General features: G+C 41.3%; 1 protein-coding gene across 1 annotated transcript in view; it reads left to right on the plus strand.

The window, feature by feature from the left end:
• LOC138622960 (furin-like protease kpc-1) overlaps positions 1–21,881 on the plus strand; it is a 185,976-nt gene that overhangs the window by 121,090 nt on the left and 43,005 nt on the right. Inside the window, exon 13 of the mRNA XM_069702155.1 lies at positions 2,960–3,073. Within this exon, the coding sequence (XP_069558256.1) occupies positions 2,960–3,073 (114 nt within the window). The remainder of the gene's footprint in view (positions 1–2,959; positions 3,074–21,881) is intronic.

The following is a 21,881-nucleotide window of genomic DNA, read 5'->3' on the forward strand; positions in this document are numbered from 1 at the left end:
TGTAAGCTTTAAGTCAGACCAGCATTTCAAAATGAAAAAATGTGGGATCAGTTCATTTCAGTGGGATCAGGAGGTAGCTGCTCCACCAAAGAGGCAGTGTGCAGTTGTTATGACAGGACCTGTAGGTATGAGCACACTTACCCTGCAGTCATGTGTGCTCCAAAAAATGGATGTCATATGTAATTAAAATGCTTTATAAATAGTATTAATTTAACACAGCCTGCTGTACTCACAAAAACAAAGTGCAGTCTCGTTCAATTGGAAGTTTGTATAAAACTAATGTAATATGTTCCTCATTACCATGACAAGATTGCAACATTGAGATTTCCTGGAAGGTTCGTATTGCGCCTGGATAGCTATCAATTTACAATTAGCTTGCCAGGTCTATTGCTATAGTTCTACCACCTTGCCCTCGACATCATCACTACATAGATTGTACTTTGCCTGTTTTGCAAAAATGAACGGATGTTCTTTTTTTTTTTTTTTTCTTTTGATACTGTAAATTATGGTCAGAGATTTTCATCCACTCAGCTATCGACAGCAGTTGATCGGGTTTGTTGTGCTGCACATGTTCATAATACGAAGTTTGTATCATTTCATCATCTAATTAAATAATCCTGGTGTTGATTTGAACAGGTTGGTAGATAAAATGATAAAAACACCAACAGCTTCACAAAAAATCCCCTAAAATACCTAATCTTGCTGTAACTTCATATATTTAAAAAATAATAGCTGTAATTACTAAAGAGTTATGGACTCCAATAACAAAGTCTGGAAATCATCTTGAAATGTTCTTTTATTTAACTCATGTAAATAGTTGTGACCAAACCTTAACCAACAGGAGCAGGAAATACAAGTTTCAGCATTAATACAAAGAGCTTCTGCAGTGACAGCTCAGTTCATCTTAAGTCCATTACAGCACAGGCAATACTTCTGTTTAACCATCACTATGGTGGATGCTGGTCATGGGGTTTTCAGATTAATTTCGTGGCCTAAACCTATTCACACGTCCCTTCAGGGGCTGTGCGCTGGAGAGGAGTGAAAACATTGAGCGAGAGCGAGGATAGCAGCGCTGTGTTCTCAGCCAACAGTGTGTTTTTAAGAGCAAAACGACTTTTCCAAAATAAATAGATCTGTGTCGCGGACTGCTAGGAGAGAGAAAAGCCCTCGGTTCAATAATTAATTCCCGAGTCGAGGGTTTTGGAGAGCTGCTGATTGGACTGATTTTTTTTTTTTTTTTTTTTTATTCTGTTATGATACAAAGGAGGCCGTTTGAAGTAATTTGTCCCAGAGAGAGCGGCTTGGAATACCATACATGCTTTGATTTAGCAAAGCAAATTTAATTTTGTTTGCTTTATGCAAACCAGCCGGGGCCGCGGGGCTTTCTCTGATTCCACCAGAGGGGTGATGGTGGTGGTGGTGGTGCTGATGATAGAGGTGGTGGAGTGCGCACAACAGAATCATGCTGCTGCCGCTAATATATAATACAGAACGCACACGCATACACACAGACGCATGCAGTGAGCAGCAACAGTTCAAAAGTACAAAGCTTATTCCCCCCCTCTACACACACACACACACACACACACACACACACACACACACACACACACACACACACACACACACACACACACACACACACACACACACACACACGCACACACTCACACACACACTCAATCCCTTTGAAATCAAAGCTTAAAATAATTGTTTGTGCGTTGTGTTTTGTTTCATTTTATCCGTCTATTATTAGTGTTACTGGTATTATTCCTATCATGTTGTTTTAGCTGCCTGTTCGCGCTGCTTGCTGGGGTTTTGTTTTATGCTGCTAATGAAAGCTTCTCTCCTCGCTTTTGTTCTGCTTCATTTTTTCAAATACGTGAATGGAATAAATCTGTTTATATCTGTGCCTGATATTTCCCGAGATGTCTAACACCCAACAGCACAATAATGAAGAGGCTACTTGTGTGATTTTTTTTTCCCCCTCCCTTTCTTAAAGCTTTTCTTCACATCGCTGTGCAGACTTTTACCATAGAAGAAAACTATGAGGATATCTACAGACGTGAAGCCGAGCACATGGATGATGTGTTGCATTTAGGTCATCAATGATGGGAGAAATTAAGCCTAACTGTTTGATTACCCTCATTCTGTCCTTGTGCAGTGGAGAAATGACTGTCTGTGTACACATGTTGAGGCAGACAGTGGAGGCATTTCTACTCAAAAACAGGAAAAAAAAAAAAAAAAAAAAAAGCTGTTCAGAATGGGTGGCCAAGCGGTTTTCTTATACTCCATTCAAGTCATTTTCTTAGCGAACAATAATGAGTGGATAAAGCAGAAAAACCCAATTTCCTTTATGCTTTTTATATCCTGAAAGAGCCCTCATTGACGACCCTTTGGTCTTTTGTTATAGAAAACTGAGCTAATATCCTCCAGCTCTCTGCGCAGTTTAAAGGTCTTAATTGGATTCCATTAGTATATTGCTTGACATGACACTTGAGTCCGCTCTATTAGAATTCCCCTGCCTGGGATTAAAAAGAAGACTTTTTCTACATTCGACTCTCTAGGCTCTTTTGTTAAAGTCTCAAATATTCTTTGTTGGATTCACAGTTTTTAGTGACACCATTATTAAAAATGTAAGCTTGACTTAAATAGGTGCTTTTATGTCTGGAGGACCTGCTGTTAAAGGTATGGCAGTGTCTCAGCGCAGCAGTTTATGTATCAATAAACCTTTGCATTAATACAGTATAAGCTTTACATGCAGGCCTGATAAAATGTTCTGCAAGCCCCATAAACCAGTCCTTCAGTGTCTTTCTACACAATACCGTGTGGAGCTCCCTGCAGGTTTCTTTCCAGGGTATCACGCAGAGTTGAGGTATTCCTCTGCGGTTTCAGTGTAGAACACAGGCCGAAGGAAGGATGCGTTTGATGATATTCTGTTTTATGCTTCTTGCCCTAGTCCTGAGCTGACGTGGAGGGATGTTCAGCATCTGATCGCCAGAACAGCAAAGATCCCCGACCCTGCAGAGCCCGGGTGGAGCATCAACACAGCAGGATATCATGTTCACCACAGGTACTGTGATGCATCCATGCCAGTATTGAATGGTTTTGAACACAAGCAAGTGTTATCGCCATCGGGGTTACATTTAACCCTCTCACTCACAGCACACCAGTATTCTTCCTACTTCTTAAGTAAGGCTTACACGTCGACGTATTAATCAACCACATTTATCAGTAAACATACAGCAGTAAAAGCTCTGTTTTATTCCAATGAAAGTGAGCTACCGTACTTGGCTTAAACCCTTGTCTGCTTACTGTGAGGTCTTACCTGACAGCCAGCAAAGACTTCACAAAGTTTCCGCCGCAGTGAAGAAATATTGTGAAACATAATTCCCAAACCTGACTGGCTGACCAGCTCTTTCGTCTTGTTTCGAGTATTTATGCTAGTGCGTATGATACTATTTAAAGCCTCTCCTTATAGCACCGCCTGCTGTTCTGGAGGGTCATTTACTCAGGACATTCCTTAAACCCTTATCTGAACAGGGTTTCCAGACTATAATCAGAGCCAAGACTGAAGCAATGAGCAATAGTTTGGCAGAGCCAGGCTAATTTTGGGCATCCCTAGTTCCACAGGTAAAAAAAAAAACATAGGCTTTTCACATAGAAAACATTAGTTGACTCAGACTTCTTCTGTTTGGATCAACATGAAACTTTCCTGTCATTTCAGAATAATATCTGGTTATCGCGCCATTCAGGCCTCTGAACTTCTTATTCATAGCGGTGGCACTTGGGTTTTAACTTTAATTCCGTTTGCAGCAACATTACAAACAGAGCATTCAAAGCAGGTCACAGCCTGAACTTTTGACTCACAGGGAGATATGTTAAACTCTGGGAACTTTGACATTGTATAACACAGACCAAAGACATCATAAATTACAAGAAGTGTATTTAATTGTAGGAATCAGGTGTTACATATGACTTCAACCGAGTCACTGATGTCATTTACACACACACACACACACACACACACACACACACACACACACACACACACACACACACACACACACACACACACACACACACACACACACACCTCTTATGCACGCACACACCTACATACTCTCCTCATATAACGCACACAAAAAGCAACGGCCTGTTTTATGACAGTTGAGACAGGTGATCTTGTCCAGGGAGGAGTGTCATTGTAATCCTCTAATGTTATTATCACACCCACAGCGTGTCTGAGTGTCCGTACCTGCAGTGATTTACACAGACACAGGCTGCAGGGAACGGAGCTTCTGCCTCTCACTGTATGAGGCAACAATCTGAGAGAGCGAGAGAGACAGAGAGGCCTGTGCTCTTCCAGACGTCGTATAAACGCTTTTACAATGCTGTCACGGTGTCTGCAAGGCAATGACATATCGGTAATCAGTCATAGTGTTTGTGATGTTTTTCCTTTGCTCTCTGTCTCGCTCACCTTAAAACTCTTCATCCTGGCTCGAACTAACTTTCCTCTCCTCTCTTTGTACTCTCTTTTCTTTTCCCTTCTCTCACTGTTACTCCCGCTCTCTCACTTCCTATTTCTCTCCTCCATCCCCTCTTTCACAGCATGCCATGTCATAAAATAGATTGTAATTACTGTGTTGCTGTGAGAAGAATGGATTAATTAAAATATAATGATGCCGATCACACCAGCGGGCGCTTGTTGAAATCTGTCCATTTAGGTGCTGTGGCAGAGGACTTGTAATGCCCTGATCATACTGCAGCGGCCACGCTAATTATAAAGAATGGTTTATTGCATGGGCGAGGACGGGTGGACTAGACAGTGCAATCAGCACAGGGTCACTCACCATCAATGAGATTGTTACAATACATTAAAGATTAAATATGATATCTGTAATAAGAGGATCCATGTTCAAGTAAATTAAAGCTAGTGCTATATGTTTAGGTTGTAGGAGGTTGGCAATGGAAGAAAAACTTCTTTTTTTGTTGAGGTCCTGAAAACATGATTGGTCTGAACAAAAACTGAGATTATGTAGATGTATAAAATGTATAATTTTTTTTAAGAAAGAAGTTACGATTATGGCTAGATAGATGGATAGATGGATGGATGGATGGATGGATGGATGGATGGATAGATAGGACAAGTAGAGTAGGCTCATCAAGTCTGGCAACTAACTCTGTAAAAGACCCTGTTATACAGTATTGTGTATCTAAAAGGATTTTTGACATGATGCTTTGGCCAGAAATGTAAAGAGTAAAAACAGTAATACCTCATTGTAAAAATACTCTTGTAAAATTATTATACAAATTATTGCCCTTGTAAAATTATTATATTATTTATATTGCATATTGTTGTTATAGATCATTATTATTACGATGCCATACACTTGACTGTTATTTAATCTATGACAGTGCTTCATATGTGTCGTGGGACAGAAGTACAAAACTGCATGAAATGTAACTCCTCAAGTTCTGTACAAGTACTGCAAAATTTTGACTTATGTAACACCTGATATCAGTCCAAAGTGTAAAATACACCCGTCAGTCCATTCTAGACATAAAGGTAAAGTGCCCGAGGTTTAGGCAGGTTGTGGGAAAAGATCACGGTTTAGGATCAAGATTAAACAGTTGCAATTTGGTTAGGTTATGGCACCAAAAACTATTTGGTTAGGATTAAGAAAATGTATGTTAAAGAAATCTACGTTGACTTTTGCTCCCTCGCAGTCTCGAACACTCTCCTGGGTAAAAGTCTTTTGTTTGCTTCATCCAAACACCTCCTTTCACAGAATTTATCATTTGTTCACATGACCTCCTTAACTGACTGGTCATACATGCATGTATTTTTCATGCCTAAACAAGGCCATATATGATACTGACACAGTCTTCTATAATGGACAGGTGGGTTTATTACATGCTTTGTAGTGATATATGTACAGTACTTCTCTTACTTAAATTCACTTACTTTCCACCTCAGAGCTGGCTTCATTCTTCAGTATATTGAAACTGAAAAAATGCAATTACTTCCAATATATCAACAGTTACAAAGTTAACAGAAAAGTTACAGTATTACTTCCAGGCTAATATCAGTGTACTTTTCACACCAGGTTCATTCCTCCCAAGTCAACAAATAATGTTCTTATTGTCCACAAATTGCTTAAATCTCATCAAAACAAATATTATCTTTAGATTATCTCTCAATATGACCAACTTTTCTACGCTGTCTGTGCCACTCTGTCCCAAACTCTAGTTTCTCCTGAAGATTCAAGTAACAGCTTTGCACTGTAGTTTTTAGCAAATATGACTCAAACATCTTGAACAGTTGAGGATTATTTACATTTGAGGATTATTGATCATTTGGTCTGGTAAATATTTACAGTAGCAGGATGGTGTTTGTAGGATGGACTCAAAATGCAGAATAACAGAGCAGAACATTATTTCTTCTTTCAAGAGTTACGTAGTCTTGCTTTAAATGAGAAAAATCAATAGAGTTGTTGGGTGTAACCTCTAAAACCTCTAAAAGTTTCTCAGGGAGCATGTGCAGATTGGAGACAGATGGCTGCAATGAAAGCAGCAACTGCACGGCTTTGTAAAAGCTGCAGGAAATATAGCTTCCTTATAAGATGTATGGTGAGTTGGCATTGATGTGTGTGTGTGTGTGTGTGTGTGTGTGTGTGTGTGTGTGTGTGTGTGTGTGTGTGTGTGTGTGTGTGTGTGTGTGTGTGTGTGTGTGTGTGTGTGTGTGTGTGTGTGTGTGTGTGTGTGTGTGTGTGTGTGTGTGTGTGTGTGTGTTTGGGGATCTGGGGGGTTGCTAGGTGGGTAGAATGGGTCGCCCGCATCCCAGAGTTCCCATCTGTTTGACCTCCATATAGACTGGGAGCATTCGAAAAACTCCGATGTCGGGGAGCGACCCCCACCCTCCACCTCTCCACCCTCTGCTCCCACTACCATGACGACAATAAACATGTCAGCCACCACACGCCACAGCAATCTGCAATCAGATTTACTGTGCATGAAATATGGTGGTGCTTTTATTGGTCCAAAGAGTTGTCACTCATAATTTATAGGCTGTTGCCGGGCCGGCTGTGATGTCAGCCGGCTCCCAGCACCCTCGGGAGAATCAAAAGGGAGAGGGGGGGGAAAGAGATAGGGGTGAAGGGTGGTGGTTGGGAGGAGGATAGAGATATAAGAGGACAGAAAATGTGTGTGTGTGTGTGTGTGTGTGTGTGTGTGTGTGTGTGTGTGTGTGTGTGTGTGTGTGTGTGTGTGTGTGTGTGTGTGTGTGTGTGTGTGTGTGTGTGTGTGTGTGTGTGTGTGTGTGTGTGAGAGAGAGAGAGGCGAGAGAAAGAGAATAAGGGAGAAAAGGTGATGGAGATGGGTGAAGAGAGGAAAAAAATAACACATCTATCCTGTTCCTTTCCATGAGTTTATCAGGGTGAAGGAGTGAAAGTGTCAGTTTTTTCCAAGGTCTCTACAAATGGATCTCTCCTCTCCTCTCCGGCATTGCTCTGCATCCTTTGAACACTGACACCTATTGATCACATGGTCGGCGAAAGAAAAAAAAAAAAAAATAGTAATCTCTGATTCACATCTCCACTTGAAGCCTCTCTAACCTAGAAATAGAAAGTGGAGAGTCTGGTGTTAGCAGCTTTGCCACGGAGGGATGATGTATGGAGAAGAAGCAGAACGTCCAAACAGGCTTAATTTCATTTAATCTTTCCTGATGGCATAGGTGAAACTACAGTAATTATCCTGTGGGAGATTTAGATAGAAAATAACAGTGGTAGAATAGATCAAAGAAAGGCTGCCCTCACTGCAAAAACAAAGTGAATATCAAGGAGAATGCATGAGTGTCGAAATGGTATCTTTAAAAAAAACGGTTATGGCATTAAAAAATGAGATAAGATTCAATCCCTCTTTTGAAAAATGATACTCTGTTCACGGAGACCTATTAGAATGTTTACATTTGCGGCATTTTGTTCCATATCAAAATAATTAATTGCCTCCATTTTCAAATTAAAAGTACATTACGACACAATTAAGGATGCAAATGAGTCTGGGCCTGTCGCGAGGAGCCAGGGAAAGTGAAAGAGTGACTGCGTTGATGTATGAGGGTTTGCATGCTTTTTTGTGTATTAGGTGTGTCGCAATGGATCATTGTGCATGAGCGTGTGTTTGTGTGTTTGACTACAAAAAAAATGCGGCTCGTTGCCGTTATTGAGGAGGAAGACTCAGTGTTGAAATTACATCAGCGCGGGGACATAAATCAGAGCTCTGCAGTAATAAACAACAGAGTAATTAGGTCACTCTTCCCTCAGTTACTGATCGACCACAAGAGCAGATACTATGTTATTCTTATTGTGTTAAAGGCTTCTGTCACGGGTTAGAAAATCACCCAACATAAACAAAACACACATACATATTTCTCTATCTGTGCCTCCCTTCCAGGGGCTCTGACCTCCAATGAGCCTGTTCCATGAAAGATGTCGACATTGCGCTAGAAACCAGGAACAGTAAAACATAATTTTGTCATAACCTTCCCTCTTTGGAGGGAAAACAGATATAAAAGTATATAGCCTGTGGTTTACTGCAAGTCCCCCTCACCCAGCCTGGCAGCAGCACGCAGGGCTGATGGATGCCGGGCGTCGGCCGCCTTTTAATTGCTCGTAAATTTTTGATCCAGGGAAAACGCCACGTTCTCCTTGTCCCCCGGCGACATGGGTGACAGAGCCGCTCAGGAGGGAATAAAGGAGCCTCAGTGAGGAACATTGAGAGGATGGGAGGTAGAGAAATAGGATATACAGGGACACACTGACACACTTTGAAATATACAGACACATATAATCAGGGGCTCCATAGCACATGATGTACTGAGAGGGCTTTGTGAGTGCACTCAGGACCTTTATCAAGAATCAGTATGATGAACTTTGTAAAATCTAATGATCTATAATGTCTAATTTCTTGTCTACATTACCACTCTATGCATATACATGTACATATGATTATGATACCATATGTCATCTCTTCATCCTTTAAAATTGATTTTGTAAATCTTTTTCATTAGCTCACAATAAGTCCTCACTGACCATAATATCCTGGCAGAGGTGAGGTTTCTCTTCCAAATTAACCTGAACAACAAATTAGTAGCATGTAAATACAATGTCTAGGCAGTAGGTTAAATGTTGTTTCACATTCACAAGAAAGAAGTTCATTTGGAGTCACAGAAGCCTTGTACCTTTGGTGTTGAAACCATTAACTGAAGATACTGACACAGTATTGGAACTAAAAAATAACAAAAGGTGTGTTCAGACTGATCACAAATTGACACATTGATTGATACCGAGGTAATATAGAGACATGAGTGGACCCAAACAGATTCTGTTCAGGGCAACATAGGAGAGGTTGACAGTTTTACAGTTAGGCCATGTTTGGATCAGTAACTGCACCTCATGATCATGATGGAAGTCTTTAGCCAGAGGTGTCAGGCAACAAACAAAGTCACGTGGGCAGAAAATATAGCCTGGATCAACTTCGCCACAATGGAAGATGATAACTTTGTCAATTAGAAAGTTCTGTCTCATCTTACAGTAAAACACTGATCAATGTTTGGGTGTCTGATAAGCGGGACATTTGCTTAAATATTCGACAGTGTCATTTTAGGGGACTTTTACTGAGCATATAAATGTTGTGATAAGTTTCAGAGGAGAATTCTGAAGCTACTTCTTTCTATTTATCTAACTGCTATGATGACTACAGTAGATACTTTCAGAATATGATTTTAAACACTTGTTTTAGTTTATAAAATATGATCAATTGTTATTTATTACATCACCAATGTGCTCCACCTGAACCGCCTACAACAGTGAAGTCCCACTTTGTGTCAGTGAGTCAGTAATAACGACTTAATAGAACACTGACAGGGACCTTTCTGCATAATAAATATTTTTCGTTTGGATAGTTTCTGTACATTTTGTTGATAAAATGAGTGAGGGAGGTGGCGAAGCAGCTGAACAGGCATTAATATGGCACTTGGTGTGTACTTTAAAACTGACATTACATGTCATGACAGTGTGTGTTGTGGCTACTTTCACTGAAGGCACCTTCCATCCTTACATGCTGGCTTTTGCTGTTGGTCTTTGGAAAACCCGTACTAGTTGACCTCTATTGCTGTATGTATCTGGGAAGGACATTTCCTAAGCTATAGATAGGCCTTTAATTTTTAAAGAGTTATGATCAAAGAAACCTTTTACTCTTTTATACAATTACGTCTATAGATATACATGGCAAAAATTGTCCATGTCAAGCTCCTACTGCAGCTGAGAGGACGTCTGTCTAAAAAGAAACACTAACAGGGTGAAGAACTGAGGTGCAGTAGCCTGTATTTGCATATGCAGCTCTTTTTGTCCTTTTACTGTGGAACAGTCCCTTAAGTGTCTGCACAGCGTTGACAGTAATGGAGATGAGATTGAAAAATGGGGTTTCAAATCCGTCTCTGCAGACTTGTGACAGTTGCCAAGCCTAACAGATGCTCATATGATCAATTTCTTACCCTGTTTGTCTTCCTCCTGAGATGAAAGTGTGAGGAGATAAATACGGGTTCATCCCACCACTTGCTTGTTCATTGCGGTAAGGTCCGACATCCTGCCGAGGATTTTGATTGTTTCCTTCTTCTGTGTCAGACTCGGCCTGGCATCAGATCTCTATCACTATTTCTTCCAATTTTTTTTTTGGATCCTCTTTTTCTACTCTCATTTTCCTCTCTCATCCTTCCCCCTGCTGTTTGTGTTGTTCCAGTCTCATTTGGTGGTTTTCAACCCACCGGGTTTGGCCTGTTGTGATCTCTTCCCTCTTTGTATCGATTCTGCCTCCTCTCTCCCTCCTAGAGGTGACCAAATCAAGACACACCAATCATCCACAGGTCACACCCAGAGGTCAGAGGTCAAAGGGAGCTGGCTAGGATCCTGCTCACCTCTCTTCGTATGTGTGTGTGTGTGTGTGTGTGTGTGTGTGTGTGTGTGTGTGTGTGTGTGTGTGTGTGTGTGTGTGTGTGTGTGTGTGTGTGTGTGTGTGTGTTAGCGGGGATGACTACGGTGATGGGGGATCTCATCAAACATGTATTTTTTTTCTACTGACAAAAACATACCTCCATGCATGACTTACATTGAAACATATACAGATTGTTGACATAAAAACATCTATATCTTTATTATCGGATGATTTGCAACATTTTATTTTTTTCTACCTATTTACAGTGAATGTAACTGAATTAAGATGTACCTTCCTCTCAGTCATAACTTCTTCACATTGAAACACACAGACAGTAAATGTACTGTACATGGTCTTTGCATTGATGTCAATATGTTTGTTAAGTGTCTGTAAATCTAACTTATTGTCTGCAGTGCAAACAGGAACTACTAGATTTAATGAAGGATAACTCTCAATGCAGATTTGGCAAAATGTCAACTGAGGCTGTGTACATGCTGAAAATACAATGTTATGTTTGATATGCAGACATTCTGCGTGGATCATCTTCACCAACTTCATCAGTTTCTCCAGTGCAGGAAAAATGTTGATGTTGCAAGTCTCAAATTAACCTCATGATTTCATATTGAAGCCTGGTAGCACGCTTCTCAAAATGATTTTAAAGGGGAATATGGCTTTATCAATATCACCTACCATTATTTGTATCAGTGCCTCCTCCCACTGCACAGAGAATTTTAATTTATGTATGGTAGAGTTCTTGGTTTTTGTCAATACGTTGTTCATTATGCCTCAGTGTCGGTGAAGGCATTATGTCTTTGGGTTGTCCTCTTTATGTGAACACGATATCTCAAGAATGACTTGAGAGAATTTCTTCAAATTTGGCCCAAATGTTCACTTAGACTCCAGGATTAAATCATTTGATTTTGGTGGTCAAAGGTCATCATGAATGGGACCTCACATCCATACCATTTTTGCAAACGGGATATCTCAGGAATGCCTTGAGGAAACGTTTACTCGGGTTTAAGGATGAACTGATAAGGTTTTGGTGGTCAAAGGTTGAAGTCACTATGAGCTCACATTCGTCCTGCTCATTCAATTCCAACTGTAACCATTAACAGTCACATAAATTCAACTGGAAGTTAGTTTTGAGTCAATTTGTTATTTTTGGAGATGTGGCTCAAATACTACACTCTACTTAATTATGGTAGATATTTTAAAGATATTATTGCTTTTGTATATTTGTGACAACAAAACAAAAATAAAGAAGTTTAGACTGTTTCCAGCATCTTCCAGTTGGCCTTTCAGGTAGAAGGTAAAAGTCTGAAAAGATGTTTTAGAAAATATACAGGAACAGAGAAAGATAGCAGATTTGCATTCTATGGGGAGGCTGTGGCTCAGTCAGTAGAGTGGGTTGCACACTAATCAGAAGGTTGATGGTTCAATCCCCAGCTCCTCCTGTCCACATGGCTAAGCATCCTTGAGCAAGACACTGAACCCTAAATTGCTCCCGATGGTGTACCATCAGTGTGTTTTAAGTCACTTTGGATAAAAGCGTCAGTGAAATGTAATAATATTCCCACTATTTATGTACAATTCAACATAAAAGCACTGGCAGGCAGTGAAAGCACAATAACATTTTAATTCACTTTTATTTATTTAGCACCAAATCACAACATATGTAATCTCAGGGCACTTAACACAGTGAGATCCTTACAAACTTACCTTACAAGGCCACCACATGACAAAACAAAACTCTTAACAAACAGTTGAAAGAGTGTAAATCAAAAACATCAATAAGCGGGAAGACCCAAAGAAAGATTAAGGAGAACATTTTAGAAAGATACCGACAATGCTTAGCTCACCACAGAAAAAGGTCTAATTTTTGCATCATGAAAATAGCCATCCAGATTCTCTGATATCAGCGTTACGGTGTTTCACAGGCTAACCAACGTAGCTCTACAGTCATGCTGCAGGCTGACCGACTCAGACCCACAGCTCTCTTCCACTGGGCACAAAGGGAGAGAGATGGGTGAGCCTGATCAACCCCAGTAGTGTCAACCCAATTACTCATTCTCTTAAAGGGCTATTAAAACATAATTGCCCGGCGATTTACATCCAAGTTAACGTGGCCCCGAGATAATTTATTATTTTCCATAAGCCCTCTCTTTTGTGTGCAGACTGAAAGAGTGTGGGGGAGAAAGAGAGGGAGACCGTAATTTCCTGAGTCATGAAGAAAGGCATGTTGGCAGCCCAGTGTAATTGTTTAAACCCCACTCTCAGACACCTTCCAGTCACCCCCTTTTAATCCTCGTTATCGCTCTCATTAGCCCGGGGTCAGGGGTCAGCCAGCTCCCTCTAGAAACACAAACACAGCACTGGGGAGAGGAAGGCGTGGATGAGGTGCTGGAGGGGCACTGGCCAGCCTGTGTTTATTCACCTTTTTATATGTATAATAGTCACTATCTTTGTTTTAGGCTATCAAATATTTAGAGCATGCTTTTGTTGTACAGTTGTATATGCGTCGGGCTGTTTAGTGCATATGTTGGGTAGTTAGAACCTGAATTTTTTTTTTTTTTTTTTTGTCATGAATGAGTATTGCAGTAGAGTTTAGGTGCTGTATGGAAGCAAATAAATGCCATATTAGTTTAAAACAACTAAGAAAATTAAACCACCATTAAATATGTGATAGAAATGTATGCAGTTTGAATCCCACTGTGAGTTATTTCATGTTTTACCATTTCAAAAGATTCAAAAAATCTGAACTTTTCTTTCTTGGGTCATGTGACTATAAAAATGTCACCTGTTTGGACTCAGGGCCAATGAATTTCATACAAGCCTGGCTGCTTCTCCTGGGAAACCAGGATGAGTTTTTAATCTTGACTTTTGTTATCTGAATTTACCCAATCAGTTTAAACAACTTGTTTTGTTTTTTTTACTTAAGTTGATTTTTGTTTATAAAAATGGACACTTATCCTTAATTTCAGTCATAAATGTTTAACCCTAAAAAAAACTGTTAATTTGTTTGAAATTGCATACCTAACTGGCATATGTTAAGAGTAAAATTCAAACTACACCAGTTCAGATACATTTGTCTCAGTCATTTGATTGGTGGGGTTGTGAGTAACCCCCCCTTTACTCAACCTCTAAATCAGCACCAACTCACTTGCTCACAGTTTTTCAAAGTAGATAGCTGGTAGGTTATTCCAAACATCTTGGAGAACATGGCACAGTTGTTCTTTGTATGAGGTCTGTTTTCTGTATCTTCATGTAATCCCAAACTGACTCCATGATGTTGAGGTCAGGGCTCTGAGGGGGTTGCATCATCTGTCACAGGACAGCTTGTTCTTCTTGTCGATGAAGATAGTTGTTTTGGACTCTGATCAGCCATCTCATTGAGGTTATTATGTGATGGATAAAGTGCCTAAAACATTTGCACTGTAGATGTATGTCAGATGATTTCTTTTCACTTCACAACACTTCTTTCGCCCCTTCATGACCTGTATGGTTTTGGATGGATTGACTCCTTCTAGTAACTTTTTAAGTCATTGTGATAAATTGAGTTCAGTTGTAGCATGATCTAATATTAATTATCAGATATTCCTTTATGAGCTGCATCATATGTTAGAGAAGATAATTAACATTTACAGGCACAGTGTAACATGATATCACTCACTATTCAATGCAGTATGACAGTGTAGCAGGATGACAGGTCACCAAAATGGAAATCCACTGTAGTCATGTGACTCATGTTAAATGTTTTTACTGCAGCTGTGAATTGTTCTCTGCACATTTCATTCCTTGGTTTTCTTCCCATGAAACTGTTTCCCATCTCCTCTGTGGTAATGCTCACCTTCTCTGAACTGTCTGCAGGAGTCACAACCTTGTTTCCTCCCCAGTGTCCATTTCTAATTGAAGCTAATAAAGATCAATTAAAGTCATTGAGGGCTTTTCTTAAACAAGGCCCAGCTACTAAATGCATTAGCAGGCTCTCTGTCTTTCTCAATATACACTATATGTCTCTCTCCCCTTGTTTTGTATGCACAGGGGCTTGTTGGGGTCTGCGGAGGCCAGGGTATTTCTAGGGTCACATCAATGAACAGTACTCCTGGCTGTTCTCTGAGCTGACATTTCACCGCTACATCTGAAGCCAGTTCCAGCATGTTGGAATTAAATCTGCTCGTAGATGATCCTTGTGCTGACGTTCAGTATGATTCCAGTAGTTATCAAACCTTTTGATAGAGAAAGAATCATTTTGTTCTTAACAACCAGCCTCGAATGAGACTTTTATGAGAGAAGTAAGGACAGGACATGATGTTTTTTGTATTTGTGGTTCTATGTCAGTGTGTTCACACTGACTTCACTGTGGAATGAAAGTCTTCTGACTTTTCATAAAGCACCATCATCAGCTTAAAATGTCAGTTTGTCTTGTACACTCATTTATGACCAAAAACCTTCAAAGTGAATGGCATTACCATCAGTCTCAACTATTGTATACTTAAAATGCTTATATGCTATGACAAAATACAGAATTTAATGGTAAATAATATGATGTGAGATCAAAAACTTCAGATACTCCACCCATAAAACCAAACACCTGATTTACATCTGGCCACCATCCCCTTCACGGTTGTCCCCTTGGAAAGTATCACTCCCCTCCCAGCGCTCCTACCCCACTTGGAACGCTCCCTCCAAGTCATAATGTGTTAGCACGTCAAGCACCAGCTCCAATTTTGCACTACACATTGTCAATGGTGACCCTTACATTTGAACTGTATTTTGGGGAACAGAGAGAAGTTGCACCGAACCAAATCTGGTGACTGGTGGGGGTGGGGTGCAACAATTGTGTTAGTGTTGGCACGAGACTTGTGCATTCATAATACACTGTGAGCGGGCGTGTTGTCATGTTGGAGAATCAACGTGCCATTGCATCACAGTTCAGGTTGTTTGCACCAAATGTTTCCCCTTTATACGCCTCAGAACGTCACAGTGGACCTCAGTGTTGACAGTTTGACCCTGTAGAACGAGTTCATGGTGCGCAACCCTACAAAAGTCAAAGGGACACCTTTCCTCTTCAAACATCAAAACACCTCACCTGGCAGAGTGCTTCATTGTCATAGGTTTTATGAAGCATTTCGAGGGTCTCTGTTGCTGAGTTTTACAAAAAATGTTACATACGTTCTTGCTCAAGTTTTTAAGTCCATAGTGGTCCACTATAAAAAAAAATTAACAAGACTAAATATATGTCTCTTTGAAGACTTACACAAGAGACAAATCACATGACCTAAGCATTTTTTTTTGTTTGCAGCAAAGAATTGAATGCAGATTTTTTTTTTTTTTTTACTTTTCTTTTTAATATTCTAACATCCTCCTCTGGCCAGTTTACTTTATACATTACTTCATTACACTAAACACAATGCAACATACCGTCCGTACAGTACATATCCATGTTGGTAGATACTGTTTTACCACATCCCCCATCACCCATCCACCTCATTGGCGCAGAGATTCCTGCATCGCTAAAGCTGGGGTCAGAGTGTTACTGCACTGTCCAACTACTGTAGCACCACATCACCATTCTCACCTCAGACTCACCAGAAAACAGGCGATGTGATGGAGCGATAAGAGAGATGAGAGAGAAGTGACCCATTCACAGGACAGCAGGGAGCCTGATGGTGCTACCATGAGCTGACAAGACTGTCAACACTCTTCATACAGCTGACTGTGTGTGTGTGTGTGTGTGTGTGTGTGTGTGTGTGTGTGTGTGTGTGTGTGTGTGTGTGTGTGTGTGTGTGTGTGTGTGTGTGTGTGTGTGTGTGTGTGTGTGTGTGTGTGTGTGTGCTTGCATGTCCTTTACGTGTCAAATTCCAGTGTGTATTTAGATGAGAACATGTCTGAGTGTGCACAGTGTGTGTGAGATCACGCAGATTGTACTTGTGTGTTATAGACTAAATATGTGTGTTTGAGTGAGAGACTACTGATGAGTGTGTTTGCTAATGTATCTGGGAGTATATTAGGATTAAACCTAAAATGTTACTACATCCCACTTGTATGTGTGTATGGTTTGTGTGTGTGTGTGTGTGTGTGTGTGTGTGTGTGTGTGTGTGTGTGTGTGTGTGTGTGTGTGTGTGTGTGTGTGTGTGTGTGTGTGTGTGTGTGTGTGTGTGTGTGTGTGTGTGTGTGTGTGTGTGTGTGTGTGTGTGTGTGTGTGTGTGGAATGTGTTTCATTAGTCGTGCTGTCCCGTGTGCCCGAGCAGCTTCGGTACAGTATATAGCAGCCAGTCTGGTGCAGGGAAGAGGCGGGAAGCTCCCGATCACTCAGCCTGGGCTCTTCCTCCCTCTCCATATGGCCACAGAAAGCCTCGGCTGCCTCCCCAGGCCTCCGCCAGTGTGAAAAGCAATTGTGTTGTGTGGAATGTGTAGGAATTAAGTATCCCATCATTCAGGGCAGACATGCAATTAAAAGAGCTGCGGCCGTCACTCGTGGTAGACATCGGGTGAGTCATGTCACTATAACTCAACAAGGCTGATGGCTGCCATTTTCTTTTTTGTTCTTAAGAGGGAGGAGTAAACACACAGCTTAACATATTTCCTGTCTCCCATTTGCTGTACACGTTCATTTACGCAGACATCCACAAACATAAGCATTCCTTTTTTCCAAGGCTATCTAATATAGTACATTGTATGTCCATGTGTGAAGAGTTATTGGTTGCTCTAATCATTTCTCCTGTCCATATTAGCTGTTAAGGAAGATCTTTCTTGACAAAGCTGTGATAAAAATGTATTTTAAGTCAGACAAGCATTATTACATGGTTACAGTTACAGTACGTTCAGCACAAATGCTCTTTTTGACTCATTCAGCGATTAAACTACTATTTGTCTCACTTTCAATGTGAGTGCAGAATTGTGAACATCATCCAGGAGTGAGTCTTAAAGTGTGCTGTTATTCACATACAGTATTTAAACGATACCGCTCTCTATAATAGTTGGATTTTCACTTCTCCTTGTAGTGTGGCTATATACAGATCATTAATTTAGACTTTTTTTCTTTCATATGGTCAAACATATTGTATAAACCAGTTCTTTTGTGGCGTAAGCTGGCCCTGACTCCTTCAGTCTTCTGCTCACAAAGCGAACACACTGCAAAGACATGCGTTTCAATGGTGTGAGCTGTAGTTGAACATCCACTCCATTGTACCCGTGCTGTAGGCTCCATATTCTCTTGTTTCAAATGACCCTTGTTTGTCATCTCTGATTAATGAAGTCCTGTCGTGGTCTCTTCTCATGTTAAGCCATTTCTTTGATCTCTTACCATTCCACATAGTACTACTGTTACGGGACTAGCAGTCACCAAAACTATTAGTCAGAGTGGGAAGGACAAAGAGGAAAAGGGGAATTTTGTAGTCAAAAACTGCAACTTTGAAAGATGTAATTTGTCTAACACAGACTACTGAAGCCTTGTATGAGCTTTGATTGAAGACTGTGGATTTGGTCCCTCAGGTCTAATATTAAAGTCACGCTAGAAAGGCATCACTTCAAGGCCAAGAGGAGCAGAAGGAAAAATTACAGCCACCAAGAATTCTATAATGATACATAAGAGCGTGCAGTTATTAAGACAGACTTTATAAACATACTTTTAGAAATCTAACCCGATCCTTTAATGCACATATGCACGCACCAATCTTGGCATAAATATGAGTGAATGTGCAAGCTGTACATTAAGAGACAAGAGAAGTCAATTATAAAAGTGTTGGCATTCAAAGAGAACGAAGGTCATGCAGATAACATAAAAATGATGTTTACAAGTGATGTGAATTAATTCCTGATGCTGTACTTACTGTACATTTCTACTGAAGTTTAAACTGATTTCTTACCAGCCTGTTAGCAGGTGGTAGATAATATATTCTCATATTTCAGATGTTCCCTATGTTGTAGAGAAACACACTGTTATACTTGTTTAGTTTAATCTTCATAGAGATGAAGAGTCACTTTTGTCAAGTGGCCAAAAGAGAAACATTAAAAGAAGCAAAGACGTAGTAAAAACTATTTGATGACTGAACCCAAAATAAAAAATATACTACACGAGCACTTATTTAGACTGTGAACGACCCCATACATAAAACAGATTGAACCTCAAATCAAACTGCAGGGCTCCACACACCGCAGCTTTTCTCCTGCTTTCTCTTAAGCATATTGAAATAGCGCACCTACTCTTTGTACACAGAGCAGTGTGGAGCTTGTCTCTCTGGTATTTCCCTCCAGTTTGCCTCTATCACGTCTGATAGCTCATATCAGTCTGCTCACAGAGCTAAGCTTGAGTGGGCTACAGTGTAAATATCCCAGACCTATTATTACCCCAACAAAATGTTCCTAGCCGTTGTCAAGCCACTAAGTACAAAATGGTGAATTGCAGACACGAAGAGAGATAATTGCCACTCACACTGGAAATTTGGCAAGCGTCTTCCCCACGAGACCCGGATGAAATGGTGCTTCAACCCCCGAAACTGTCATTCTTAATGAAATGGTAATTACAAACCCAGCGGAACAGCTGAGGGGTCTGCCGGGGCCCACGGAGCCCAACTACCAGAATAAACCTGCTACACCAACCTGCAGAGAAGAGGGAGGGAGGAAGGAGGGGTGTGTGTGTGTGTGTGTGTGTGTGTGTGTGTGTGTGTGTGTGTGTGTGTGTGTGTGTGTGTGTGTGTGTGTGTGTGTGTGTGTGTGTGTGTGTGTGTGTGTGGGTGGGGGTTGGGGGGGGCAGCAAGACGATATAAAGTAGGAGAGACATTCAACACCAGGAATCTGAGATTTATTTCAATTGTGAAATGTAATGCACACTCCAGGTTGGAGTGTGCAGTACACTGGGACCCTCATCAATAACACCGGCTGTGTGGAAGGCAGGAGGGGAGGTTGGTTAAGAGCGCCCACACAGCCTGGGTAATTGATTGCTTTGTAAGTGAACGTGTCTTTAACCTTTGGGAGGTCAGGCCCAGTCGGACACCATCAGTCCTGCCTGGGGTTGAACCGCTTCCAGCCGTTTGTCTTCCGCTGCTCCCTCGTCTCAGGGCCGATTTGTCAAGCATGAGATGTTTTGGGTGTTTAGATTACAGGCGAGATGGGAAAACAAAGGCAAAATGCCACCCCAAACAAAAGGCCTGAGCCTGGATCTCCCACTGATCTGCAGGCCGGGCAGGAGGCCAGCTACCTGGGGTGCTGAAACTGAAAGGGGGAGAGGGAGAGGGCTGGTGGAGGGGTTGGTTTACTGAAACAGAGCCACAATGAAGCCCCGGAAAAACAGCCACTGTGGAGCTTGAACTGGAGCCAGAATGGAGGCTGAACAGGAGCCAACGTGAGAATTGAACACCAGCCAGCACGGTGACATGAGATAGAGCCGGAATAGCGCCTTGAGACACAGCCAAAATGGCAGCCAGAAACTCTGGGAGATAGGAGGGAGCTCGGGGCAGCTAAGTGTTTTCTTCACAGCAATACTCCTCATCACTGGAGATTTTAAAGTATCCCTTTGCCACCCTCCCAGGTACTTAGGGCTGTCTGTCTGTCTGACAGTTGGAGAGCGACTAAAGATGATTTATCTCTCAGATTATCGGGGCCAGTAGGTATGCCGTCGCTCATGCGATGCCCTGGAGGGACAGGTCAGACACAGGCAACACCGTCTAGGACCAACACTTTGACACCTCTCTCCTCCTCGTCAGGAAGGAGACAGCTGAACTGCACCTTTAATACATTGACATGAGAGAGTCCCGTCTTGTAGAGCCATGTGTGGATTAAGGCTGTGTATTTATTTATTTTCAGATGTGATATTTTATCACCGTGAGGTAAAAGCAGCTTTCTCTGCGTGTTTGTGTCAGTGTGTTTTTGGAACTTATGAACAAGTGTGTGCACACGGAAGAGTGTGTGTTTGTGTGTGTTTGTGTCAAAGCACAAGGTGCTGTGTGTGCCTGCCAGTTCCATCTGCTGTTCTATTACCATAGACGTGATGTACCTGCCACTTCCCTCCTCAGCAGAGGTGTGTGTGTGTGTGTGTGTGTGTGTGTGTGTGTGTGTGTGTGTGTGTGTGTGTGTGTGTGTGTGTGTGTGTGTGTGTGTGTGTGTGTGTGTGTGTGTGTGTGTGTGTGTGTGTGTGTGTGTGTGTGTGTGTGTGTATGTTGTATTCACCCATCCTGTTGTTAGATCTGACAACCACTAACACAGGCTCGTGGTGAAAAAACAGGGGGAACATCCTCTCAAGTTCCAGATCCCACCCTGAGTCTGACAGACAAACTGTCTCAGACTGTGGAGGAGCTGCACTCCTTTCCTGCTTTACACTCTTCACCTCACTCCTCTGCCAAGATTTAAGACACCAAAACTTCTATTTTGACACCATTCTCTGAAGTAGAGCATATACTCCATGTGATATTCTCCTGCTTTAACACAAAGTCTTCATTGTGAGACTAACGTGTTTTAACATCTGGTCTCACAATAAAGTTGTACTTTGTACCGCAAGTGCAGAGTTTTGACATCTTCAGACTTTCTCCCTTCTGCGTGGTGGAAGTAGGTGAAGCTGTGCCAGAAATTCATTCTCTGCTTCTACAGAATGTTTCCAAATTTGTTTGGTTCAGGCTCATTTATATTTGCACGCTACATTAGGTTCTGTATTTACGTGATTCTTTACTCTCCCGCAGACTGTCTTACGATGTGTTGAAGAGTTCAATTCAGTAGGTGTGTCACCAATAGGCCTGGGTATCAGAAACTGTGCAGTAATTCAGTGTTGTTTCAGTACTGATACAGAAAACAGAGTTATGCAAGAACTTTGTAAAAAAATTGAGTGTAAAGTGAACTTTTATTTAAATAATGATCTGTCCAATGATAGACTAATGCCACCTTTTGATCACATAGTTCCA

Source organism: Brachyistius frenatus, unplaced genomic scaffold (genome assembly GCF_029030835.1).
Source record: "Brachyistius frenatus isolate BFR_SWC_R1_liver_20210118 unplaced genomic scaffold, ASM2903083v1 Contig_40, whole genome shotgun sequence".
NCBI classification, from domain to species: domain Eukaryota; kingdom Metazoa; phylum Chordata; class Actinopteri; family Embiotocidae; genus Brachyistius; species Brachyistius frenatus.